The 12765-nt window shown below is 39.4% G+C and overlaps 1 protein-coding gene across 1 annotated transcript in view; it reads left to right on the plus strand.

The window, feature by feature from the left end:
* The first annotated feature begins 628 nt into the window (after nucleotides 1–628).
* Nucleotides 629–12765, plus strand: part of FILIP1 (filamin A interacting protein 1) — a 93348-nt gene continuing 81211 nt past the window's right edge. The window contains exon 1 of the mRNA XM_028097781.2: nucleotides 629–904. Within this exon, the coding sequence (XP_027953582.1) occupies nucleotides 629–904 (276 nt within the window). The remainder of the gene's footprint in view (nucleotides 905–12765) is intronic.

Here is a 12765-nt window from a genome sequence, read left to right on the forward strand (position 1 = left end):
TTGATACATTATTATTGACTAAAGCACACATTTTATTCATATTTTCTCAGTTTTTCTTCATACTGTCTTTTTTCTATTCCAAAATCCCACCTAGGATGCCATATTGCATTTAACTGTCATGTGTCCTTAGGTTTCTCTTGGCTGTGACAATTTTCAGATATTCTGTGTTTTTGATGACCTTGGTAGCTTTAAAGATTACTGGTCAGCAATTTTGTAGACTGTCTTTCAAGTAGGGTCTGTCTGATGTTTTTCTCATTATTAGACTTGGGTGATGTTTGGGGGTGGGAGGCCACATAGGTAAAAGTACCATTTATAGCCCATTATCCCAGTATATCAAAGATACACACCATTTACATGACTTAAAACTCTTGGTGTTGACCTTAGTCATTTGGTTTGAGATGTTTATCAGGTTAGAATCACATTTTCACTTTTTCCTGAAGACCATCAAAGCATTTTCCTGCAGATTTTAATGACCTTCATTAAAGCTATAAGGAAGCTAACTAGGACTGATCTTTTGGTATTTCTTTATTGGTGATGCTGTGAAGCTGCTAAAAGTTTCTAAGTAGTTAGACAAATAACTTCAGTGGTAGTAACAACTGTTATCTTTTTTCATGTATTGTAGGTGGGAATGAGATCCCGAAATCAGGGTGGTGAAAGTTCATCCAATGGGCATATCTCCTGCCCCAAGTCCTCTATCATCAGCAATGCTGATGATAAAAGTCTCTCAGAAGATGCAAAAAAGAAAAACAAATCAAACAGAAAGGAGGATGATGTCATGGCCTCAGGGACTGTGAAACGACACCTAAAATCATCTGGAGAAAGTGAACGAAAAAATAAGAAATCCTTGGAGTTATCCAAAGAAGACCTTATACAGCTACTCAGTATAATGGAAGGAGAGTTGCAGGTAGAGTCCAATTTTCTCAACTATTTGTCTCTAGTTCCTAAGCTATAAAATGAGAGACTATGAATCTATCTCCCTCACTGGATTGTGAACTTCATGGGGAAAGGGGTTATATTTTTCTTGTTAATTTCTAAATCCCTGCTATAAGTTTGTACTGAATAAGTATGTGTTGAATGAATGAATGAATAAAGAATAGATGCTGATTCCAACTTCAAGCTTCTCTAGAAGCAGAAAGTTTCTTCATGATATGACTTTGGCAATAATTTAACCCAGGCTCCTGTGCTTAGTAATCAGTGAGGTTATCTAATTTAGCCATTGGCTGTGGTTGAAAACCATAGAAAAGTCGTAATTATTAGAGCACAGAGTTGAGATCAATGGTTACTTTTGCCTCCTTCTAAAAGGTAGAGTAAAAGGGACATAAAGAAATAGAGGGAGAGACAAAGAGAGGGGAAAATACAGAAAGCTTTGTTTAGAGCAGCCTTACTCTTTCTTTCATTTTTCTTAACTTTCAGCTTTAATTTCCTACAAGTTGAGATGCACACAAATAAGCAGAGCATTGTATTGTGAAGATGTAATATTTTCACAAAACATTTTCAAATCTATTATCTCATTTGATATCAACAAAAAATGTGGGTTGTGTCCAGATCTCACCTTAGGTTTCCTGAGTCTTGGTCCAGTGCTCTTTCCACTGCCATCCTCACCATCCTTCTGTAGCTTCCATGAACCAGGTCCCCCATTAAGTGTTTGTTTTTAGGGATCCAAGGGGAAGTTGGGATTCTTTTGAGTTTCTGAGCTCTGGACAATGGTGTTTCTGAAAGTGGGGGAAAATAACTTTTTTCTTTTTGGGAAAGAGTATGACTTAAGAGTGAAGTTGCTATTTTCCTTTTTGTTTTTGTTAGGCTCTTAGCTTGCCTGAGCCTCGAGGGGAATGCAAATAATCACATGAGATGAAACCTTTGTTTGCTGCTGTTAGCATCAGAAATATTATTTGCAATCTACCCTAACCTAGGGTGGGCTAGCCTGATCTGTTCCTGTTCTCATCTGTGTGTGCATACAGATAAGGAAATCCCTGGGGAAAAGAGAAATAGAAAACATACAAAACTCAAATTTTAAACAAATAAACATGATTGAGCTTACCATTTATGGGCTGAGAAAAATCACATTTGCATTTCACAGCAAAAGATGAAATTTTCCAGAGTTCCACCATTACTAGAAATAGCTTCACCACTCCCAGAAAGGTGGTTAATGTTTTGTCTATTAACATTTATTGTGTAAGGAGGCAGAATATATTAGTCTAACTTTTTAAGCTGCCCTCAGTTGACAGGTACTAACCTGAGTGGAAGGTACACAGTTGTCATGAAAGTTTTCACAAAGCAAGGCCATCAGCTCCCTTCTCTCCAAGTATGGTGGCTTGTGTGAAGCCTGTGGCTCTTCCAGATTTTAATTTCTGTAGAAGGCTATTATATCATGGTGGACTCTGGAAGGTATTTAAGATTCATGTGACTTTTATACTCATGATATTGCCAGATACAGTTTCAGAGCCAAGGCATGCAAAATATAAGGCCACATACCCAGAACATTAAGGAAAATAGCCAGAAGGCGCCAAAGACATGCATTTTGCTCTCCATTAAACTTTATAAATACTGGATACCTTACCTTACACAATAGATATATTCCTGAGTAGCAATAAATAAGTAAGAAAGTGTAAGATATTTGTGGAGGAGGCAGTGAAGGAAAAGAGAAATGAAGGACCTGGTATTTTAAGAAATTTCATGGTAAATTCATTTGCAAAGCAAATCATCCATCCACCCATTTATTTATATGCATCCACATAAGTGTATGTACTTATAAACGCAGATTGTGTCATAGGTTTGTTTAAAATAAGAGTGTTCCTGTATTTGGAGCTTAGATCTATGTTTTTGTAGCAGAAACCTGTCCTTTATTAGCATTCTCACGTGAGAGGGTGTGTGTGCTGTAGCTAAGTGTGGGAGGCAGTTGGCTTTAGCAACTATGAGTGGGCTGGTGAAAATGTGGCAGCTGTGTGCCAGGTTTGCCAGACTAGAGATGTGAAAAAAATCTATGTAAAGATCTAGTGCTGTGAAGAGAGGCGAGGATATGCCTCGAGAGGTAAGGCCTGTATGCCATTTGGCTTGACATTTATGAACATTTAGTGACTTGTCTCCCAGACCTTCAGAGACCACTGATTACCTCCCTTTATGGGGTGGCTGTATGTGACTCAAATACCCTTCCTCTGGAGCTAGTGTTCCAAGGTTATATGAAATATTGGGGCCGACAAGCATCTTTGAGGTGTCTTATCCACCTCCTTTATATTACAAATGTAAAATGACACTCTGATAAATTATGTGACTTTCCCAAGGTTGCACAGCAGTTTAGTTAACATTTGCTCTAGATCCAAATTCCCTGTCTCTCAGTTCAATGTCCCTCTCATTAGGTTATTTACACTCGGGGATGTTCAAGGGTAAGATCCAGGACCTCTGTATTTCTTCTTCATTTGAGAATTTCTTTCAAGTAGACTCCTAGTGTGAACTCTGGGGCCAAAACCATTTTTTAGGTTAGAGAAATTGCGGAAGGTTTCTTTCACATCCAGGCGGTAGAAGTGTATGATCTGAGTCTTGAAGTTTGGTGTGATCTGGATAGTGAGAAACACGGTGGAGGGCAGGGGTGCCACATGGTCACAGGCTGGGCCCCACACAACTTTGGGGGGCTTCATATTCACTACCCTATGAGGGTTGTGCCCTGGAGTTTTGCAGCAGCTTAGCCTTGGGGAGACTGGAACTGCTGGTTAAAAGAAGTAGCGTGACACAAAGAAAAAAGGGCTTGTAATATTGGGGAGATAGACTGAGATCAAGTCTGCCTGTAGGAGATGTACCGGGGAAATGACTTGGGGGACAAGGAGGAGACGAGAGTTCACTTGAGCTTTCCATGTCAATTTTCCCTTTCTCAGACTCGTTTTTGATCTCTCTTATTATCTCTACCTCCATATCCAGGGTTTTGGACATTATAAACAATGATGTGTTTTCTGGTACCAATGACCTGCCACCTTAGGAATCTGTTGTGTGATCTATAGGAATTTGTTGAGCCAACATTAAAACAGCATGGCCTTTATGTTAGCATTGGCTCTTTGCAAAATCTGCAAATTTGCTGTTTTGCTTGCCAGTCCAAAACAGAGTAAACTCTTGAAGTGCAACTTTAGAGGATATGTATTAGTCATGGATTTGCCATTCTCAGGGATTTTTGCACTTTAAAGAGTCTTGTCTAGGAACTGGTGGTGTCATGACCTTTGTCTTAGAGAGGGACATCTTCCAGAGCTTTCAAGCCACACCTTAGCCGATTCAGGCCTGTCATTTTAGCACAATGGCTGGCCAGCATTGCCTGCATGGAAGTAGCTGGGATGGTTTCCATTATGATTCTTCTGTCATTGACACTTCCAATAACAAGAACTTTCTAATAAATTGGAACATTTTTACTCTGGGTGAAAAACTGGTTACATATTTCCCAGACTAAACTGAAAATAATGAAATAGTATACCCAGACTATCACTTGGGCACCATGATTAATTTTCCCTTGTATTTGTCCAAAAATAGCACTTTAAAGAAGTCAGTTGATTTGGCTGTACTAAAAACAACAAAAGTTCGAAGGAAATGCTACTCACATCAAAAAGCCATAACACAGAAAACTTGGCAGAAGGCCATTCTTGTAAAATGATTCAAAAACAGTATACCAATTAATTCTTCTTGATACAAAAAAATATTTAGCTATTTTGTATAGTGAATCCTCTTGATATATCCACTTGAATACATTTAAAAAAAATCAACCTCTAAAAAATTTTCATCATTCTTTCCCTTTGTCCTTATAGTTAGTTCTCTTTTACCCATGCAAAAGGAGGCTCAGGGAAATCTAGCTAACACGACTAGATAATGCACCACCATTCCATTTGGCTTTGGTGTTTGTCAGGCTGAGTCAGAGACAGGATCATCCACATGTTGAAAAATCTACCCTTGTCCCATGTAACTGGCAGAAGAAGATGTTATATTTCAGATACTTACAAAATAGATAACATGACCCTGTGGATTACTAGAAGTTTCCTCTATTCTCTCCTTTTGCAGTTCCTAGCCATTTTCTTCTCTCTCTTTTTAAAAAAATATTCATTCATTTATTTGGGGGGGGAGGGGCAGAGGGAGAGGGAGAGAGTCCCAAGCCGACTTCGCACTTTACCTCTCTACCACCTACTGTAGGTGAGCCTTCTACCTGCTCTCCTTTCTTACTAAGAGATTTCATTCATTCTTAGGGCACTAATTAATTAGTTCTAAATTGATTTTACAATATTTAAGAAACATTACTGTGCTAGAGGTCTGAAGAATGCAAAGATGATGAATAATAATACTCATAGCTAAAATTTGATGAGGTCCTACTATGTGCTAAGCATGGTTTTAGGCACTGGGTACTTCAGCAGTCATGGTGAAGAAAGAGCTCCTGACCTTGTAGGATAAATGAGAATATGCAAGAATGAATATTCTATAGGGTAGTTGCAATGCAAATTATGGGAGCACAAAGGAGAGAAAGATTATGAAAATCTCAGGAGATGAGCAAAACCTTTACTAAAGAATTAGATCATGAATAATTGGTAGGTTTTAGACAAGTAGAAATGAGTGTAGGGACCAACACAAACAGATTCAAACATAGAGTGGGTGGGAAAGTATAGGTTATATTCATCAGTAAATAGTCTTGCTTCAGTGGAGAAGTATTTGGCAGAGATAAAACTACACCTGAATCTGATGTACAATATGTTTACAGATAAGACATATGAATAAAAACAGTCAAAAGGAATGAGGATCCCGGGAGAGTGGAGTGATGCAGAAGCCAAGGGAGTCAAGATTGTCAAGAAGAGAGAGATTATGTCAGTCAAATCAGCAGAAAGCTTCAGTTGGATATGACTGAAGGGTGTTCTTTGGGTTTGTGGATCTGTAGGTTATGGGGAACATTTGCCAGAGCAGTTTCAGTGAGTTTAAACCTATTTTCAGTGGTTTGAAAAGTCAAGTTAAACAAACAGAATAACATGTTCTGTTGAAAATCTAGGAATTTAGAAAATCGTTTTTATTTTTATTTTTTGGTAAAAGTTAATTAGATTTGGGGTTTTTTTTTTTTTTTTGGACATAGTCAAAGAAGCCAAATTTCCCTTTTCTTTAGCATGACTATAAATTATTTGTCTGGCAGAGTAAACTCTTAGTGTATATTTGTTGACCTCCTGCTTTGAAAACACTATGTTGCTTTTTGCTACTTTTGGGCTTAAGTAAAACATGCGCTTATTAAAAAATAGAAGGTTGGAACAGTGTGAAGTCCAAGTCCAATGAGGGAATGTTGTAGAATCCAAAAGTTTTGGCAGTTGACCTTATTAGTGTTGACTTTGGGCCTCAGTTTATTCCCTGTCCGTATAATAGATACACTTCCTACTTTCTAGGGTTGTTGTGATTACTACACTTAGCTAATATAGATGTTATTAGATGGATAACTGTGGATAAAAAAGTAGAAGAAAGACAGGATAGTAGCTAGCGGGAAACTCAGGTCAATGGAAGGTTTTTATTATTTATATTTGTTTTTTTTTATTTATATTTGTTTTTTAAAGATTTGAGAGAGAGCGCATGTGCGTGTGTGCATGTGCACAAGTGGGGGAAGGGGCACAGGGAGAGGGAGAGGGAGAATCCTCAAGCCAAATCCCCACTGAGCACAGAGCCTAACGTGGGGCTCGATCCCAGGACACTGAGATCATCACCTGAGCCGAAATCAAGAGTCAGATGCTCAAACAACCGAGATACCCCGGTGCCCCCTAGGTGGTGGCCTTAAGGATAATTATGTACATGCCATATCACTGCTGGGGGGCGCGTTAGAGGAAGGTGATTGTGGACAAATGGGAGCATTAATTAGTGAAGTTTAGGATTTCACCAGCAGAAGCCATGTGTCTGCAGTGCCACTGGTGTGTTCAGAAGCCTGCGTGTAAATGGGGAGATAGATTTTACAGCACTGAATCTAGGGTTGCTGTTGTGTAAGTAGATGCAGTGGAAGAACAGAAGTGGAAGAAAGTCGGTGAGATAATAGCCAGCAAGGAAGAGATATGGTGAGGGATGAGCAGGTCAGTGGGAGGCCAGGCATGAGAAGGCTGGAGGGACTTGAAGTTGGGCTATTTGCCTCTAAGTTTTCTGTGTGGTGCAGTGTTAACTAATGTACGGGCCTGGGAGTGGAAGCGAAGGCAATCAGAATTCATGAGATCAAGGATTAGTAAAGTTAGGATAGTGGCTAAATCGCCCACAAGAATGTTGAAACCTCCCAGGCTGCTGGCAGGATTTAGAGTGAAGATCATGTCTGTATCACAGTAAATATGAGAGCTGGGGGCTAGGATCTCAACACTTTGGTGCTGCCAGCCTACTTTTTCTCAAGTGTTTCTCTGATCATGTCATTCTGTTGCTTAGGAATTTACGGGAGGCCTTGAGACCCTATCAGATTGATAGCTACATTGATCAGACTGGTCTGCAGAAGCTATTTACTAACTGACTCCCTCTTAGCTATTGCTGTTCATTTTTTTAAATTGTATTTTATTAGTTATGTTAATCACTATACATTACATCATTAGTTTTTGATGTAGTGTTCCATGGTTCATTGTTTGCATATAATACCCAGTGCTCCTATTGCTGTTCATTTTTGATGTTCCTTGACATGACTGTTGTTATCCAGTCAGGAAGTCTCTACATCCTTCCCCAACCTGACACACACTTGCACACAATATCTCAAACACTATCCCCATCACAGTGTTTTTTTTTTTCTTCTTTTTATCTTTCTTTATATTTCTCCCGCCTTGAGAGTAATTACAAGACAAAAACTGGGGCTTTCTGGGAAGATTCAGGACATGTATTTGTCCTTGCTCCAAACTGTACTTCCCTCATGTACTAGTTAATATGTCTTTTCTCTTTTATTATTAGAGACTTTATTTTTTAAGAACAGTTTTAGGATGACAGCAAAACTGAGAGGAAGGTATAGAGATTTCCCATAAACTTCCCTGCCCCCACACAGGCATAGCCTCTCCTATTATCAACATCCCCCACCAGAGTGGTACATTTGTTACAATTATGAACCTACGCTGACACATCATAATCACCCAAAGTTTATAGTTTACATTAGGGTTCACTCTTTTTTTTTTAATAAAGATTGTATTTATTTATTTGACAGAGAAAGAGTGAGCACAAACAAGGGGAGCTGCAGGCCGAGGCAGAGGGAGAAGCAGGCTCCCCACCGAGTGGGGAGCCTGACATGGGGCTCGATCCCAGGACCCTGGGATCATGACCTGAACTGAAGGCAGACGCTTAACGACTGAGCCACCCAGGCGTCCCTAGGGTTCACTCTTGGTGTTGTACTTTATGAGTTTGGAAAAAATGTAGTGACATGTACCCACTGTTGTCATAGTATATAGAGTATTTTCACTGCCATAAAAATCCTCTGGGTTCTGCCTATTCATTCCTCCTCCAACCCCCCACCCCAATATTTCTTTTAGGGACCACTGAAGGCTTACTCTTCTCTGAAGACTTTTCTAAATAATTGCTCCCCAACACTTGTCTTTTTCCTGTCCTGAAATCCCACCTTGTTTTGGTATAAGTGTGAATCAAAGCATTCCATAAACACACATTCTGTAAGTGTTTTATGTACTTACTTATCTCTGTTGTCTGAAACAACTTGAGGGAAGGGGTTGTGTCTTCTGCTTCTTTCATATGCCTCACTGTACCTAGAAAAGGGCTAGGCATATCATTGTTAGCTTATTGGTAACTGAGGAGTGGTCTTGGAATGTTTTAATATCTATATGCCCTATGAGGCAGTCATAAGATTAATTTTTTATTTTTATTTTTTTAAGGTTTTATTTTATTTTATTCCATTTTTTTAAAGATTTTATTTATTTATTTGAGAGAGAAAGACAGAGATAGAAGAGAGAGGACAAGCACGGGGGAGAGAGAGAAGCCCGATGTGGGGCTCGATCCCAGGACCCTGGGATCATGACCTGAGCCGAAGGCAGACGCTTAACAGACTGAGCCACCCAGGCGCCCATAAGATTAATTTTTTAATGTCTTTGAACTATATAGAGAAAGTTTAAGTATCACAGTATACACAATGCTATTGAATTAACAGTAATGGTCCTGAATATTTACAATTAAAATCCCACTACAAAACTATGATTCTGCTTTTCTGTCATCGTTAGCAGGAGATGTCATAACTCCATTGGGGATGGTGATAATCAGTTCAGATGGAATTACCTGGTGCAACCAAGCACAATAGGCTTATCCTACAGGGGTACCATTTATCACTTCTTTCTTTAGAGATGTTTTTTCTTTTCCTAAGTGAGTTCCATTTATCACATGGGAAGGCCTTCTGTGGAATCTCTGTACTTCTAAAGAATGAAGCTTTTAGTTACTCTGTATGGCTTTTTAAATTGATGACTCACCTGCACTTAATACACTCCATCTTTACCTCAGGCTGAGGTCACCCTGAGTGAGGCTGCCCAGTGAAACCTCACACCACCAAAATGGTCAGCATGCTGAGAATGGTATGTCTTTGCTAAGTTTAGGAGGCAGCAAAGAGACAGGTTGCTTTCTGATTAAAATCAGGACCAGATCTGATTCTTTGTTGAAGGCGATGCTTCAGAATCTCATGTGTCCAGGAGCATCGTCAGTCTTTTGGCAAAGAGCATTGGTGTCTGATTTTCATTGTTCAGGCGGAATATTTTTAGTGCTCCTAATAGAATCAGAAAGTTGATTTCTTTACAGTGAGAATAGTGTACTCACTGACACTATAGGGGAAAACCTTGGTTTTATTGAGATATAATAGAGAAAATGCCCCATAAATAAATCCATTTATTATTTTATGACACTCTAAACATGGGAAAATACTATATAGATACTATGTAGAAGATGGCGATTTCCCCCCTACATGGCTGTAGTTTATATTTTTCTTAAGGAAAACGATCTCTATGACTTTAGTGGGCAAAATTATACCTAAGTATCCAATTTACTTATGTAAATATTTCCTAATTACTTGGACATGTGGTCTTATTACATGGAGACTTTTTAAAGTAAAACTAGAGCTTATACAGAAAACTATTATGAGAAATATATGTTAAATGGAGTAGGATTTGATGGACAATGAATTTGTGATTCTGGAAGGACTTCTAGGAGAGTTGTCAGGTAGAATACTGCCAGGGCGGAAGATCTTACCTCAGGGGAGGGGTGCGATCTAGACCTGTGGTGTCCAAAGGAACTTCCTATAAAGAAGGAAATGTTCTCTATCTGTGCTGTCCTGTATGAGAGCCACTAGCCACATGTGTCTTGTAAACATTTGATATATGGCTAATATGGCTGAAGAAATGAATTTTAAATTATATTTAATAATAATTTAAATTTAAATAGCCACACGTGGCCCGTGGCTACTCTAACAACAGCACGGATATAGAGAAACAAACGTGGCACTCATCTGAGGAGACTGTAGGGATGCAGAATAGAAGAAAAAAGTCAAGTCCAAAGACAGACCCTTAGAAAACACCCTGCCTCAAGGGTGGGGAGAGAGAAAAGAACGGGCCAAAGAGCAGCAGAAGACATGGATAAAGAGAAAGGAAGACAGATGAGAACCACGACGTGCCATGGATGCCATGCAGGAGAGACTCTCAGGAAGAAGACATAGTTCTCAGTGTTGCTGAAAAGTGGGAGGATAAAAACTGAGAACAAGCCATTTATCGAGGTGGCATTTAAAAGGTGCATTTTCAAAGGAACGGTGAGTGTTGATATCAGATTGCTGATGTCCAGGAGTGCTTGGGCAAACTTTACTCTTGAGACGTTTGTGGATAGAGAATGATGGCGGGGCCGGATCTAAGGGAATAGTAAGGGGTAGGGAAGATTTTTGTTTAGTTTAGTTTTATTTTTGGAGGCAACACTGAAACGGGTTTGTCCATGTTAGAGACAGACTTTTCTCATAATCCCCATCCTCTCCTTGTTCCCTTTGTTCCCCGCAGATACTTTGATCTTCTGTTTTATTTAGGACATTAAGGTCTTCTCAACCTCTCTCCATTCCAAAAACTTCCATTCCTTGCCTTCCATTTCTCCCCTTCCCCCTCACTAAGAGAGAAGTATCCTTTTTTATCAAGGCCAGTTCTATTGACTTGATTCTACCCGCTTCCCGGACCAAGCTGCACACTCTTTACCTTTCCGGCGCGCTTCCCCAATCTCCCTCCCTCCTCTCCCTACTAGCTCTCCTGCGTTCTTTATCACCAGCTTGTAGGGGCTTGGAAACGTTCCACATGAAAGAAGCAAGACTGTTCAAAGCCCCTGGGGCTCTTTAGACAGGGAATTATTGTCAGCAAAGTCTCTGTCTCCCAGGGCATCTGGACGTGGAATATTCAGGAGCCCTTTTGAAAAACCTTCTGACTGTATACCTATGCCCCTTCTCTCCCGCTGCCCTACCTATATTCTTTACAGAGGTAAATTTATCTCCATCATTTTCTATGTGTTTGACTATTTTTAACAGAACTTCTCCATATCTTGTCTGTCTTTCAAGAACCATTTTATATTACAAATTCCTAGAGGACAGACTTTATCTAGGAAGCACTTGATAGGTGCTTTTTGGAACTTACTCTGTAGTTCCATTTGGTTAATATGAATTTTTTTTAGGAAGCCAAAAGTGGATTGCCATTTTAATTTTTTCTAAAAGTAGAGCTTGGTCTTCACCATAGTGACCAAGAGTGAGTATATTCCAAGGAAATGTCAGGTGACAGTGAAAATTTTGGCTTCATTTTCTACCTGTCATGGCACTTTACTCCCTGCCTCAGTTTATGTATTTTCTTATTGGATATGTTAGGCCAATATTAGTGGCAGAACTCTCTCTAAACCGGGAATCAGATTGTACCCTACCCTGAAGACACTGTCATTGTAATATCTTTCTTGTTGGGTGGAATGATGAGATGTCTGGTATTTCCTTTAAAATAAGTTTCCAGCCTCTCCCCCACCCGCCAAAAAAAGTATGTGAGGAGATAGCTAGGTGGTTCATTATACTCGTTTGTTCCCTTTGGTGTATGGGTAAAACTTTCCCATAAGACAAAGTTAAAACAAAACCCAAATAAATGGCAAAAGAAAAATAATTGTGTCTATATTGCCCATGTGTCCTTCCTGTGCTGCCTACTCTAGAGCAGCATCTTCATTATTTTATTGAATGATCACAGTGGCCCTAAAAAGTTAGATGAGTAAATGGAAGCTTTGATGGTTTGAGTGAACTCCCCCAAGGATGCCCTAGTAGGATGTACTATGCCTTGCTGACTCCAAAGCCAGTGCCTTTCGTCTGCCAGAAAAATAATAGGCCGCTATTGTTTTTGTAACTAAAATGGAAGAGCAAACTCACTGGCAAGAGAAACCTATCCCACAGATAAGGAGAAGAAGCATCTATTATTTGCCAACAGAACTTTTTCCATAAAATGCAACAGATTTTGAAATTTACAACTTGGAGTAATTTTTTGTCCTCTAAATCTTGAGTTGATGGTTCTGTTCTTTTTTAGTAGACTGCCTCATCTCCTCGCCTGCGTCTTGCTTTCTTTTCATGCTTTCAGTAGGATTATAACAAACTGAACCATAGCATCATTTGTAATGAGTCCAGTTGTGACTAATGCCAATGCCATTGCTTAATGGGGCCCTGAGATTGAGCCCTGCATGGGGAGCCTTCTTCTCCCTCTTCCTCTGCCCCTCCCCCTGCTTGTGCTTTCTCTGTCAAATGAATAAATAAAATCTTTATTTTTTTAAAGATGTTTTTATTTATTTATTTGAGAGAGA

Source organism: Eumetopias jubatus, unplaced genomic scaffold (assembly GCF_037043125.1).
Source record: "Eumetopias jubatus isolate StellerSeaLion01/CBP00866 unplaced genomic scaffold, mEumJub1_p1.0 scaffold_6, whole genome shotgun sequence".
Lineage (NCBI taxonomy): Eukaryota > Metazoa > Chordata > Mammalia > Carnivora > Otariidae > Eumetopias > Eumetopias jubatus.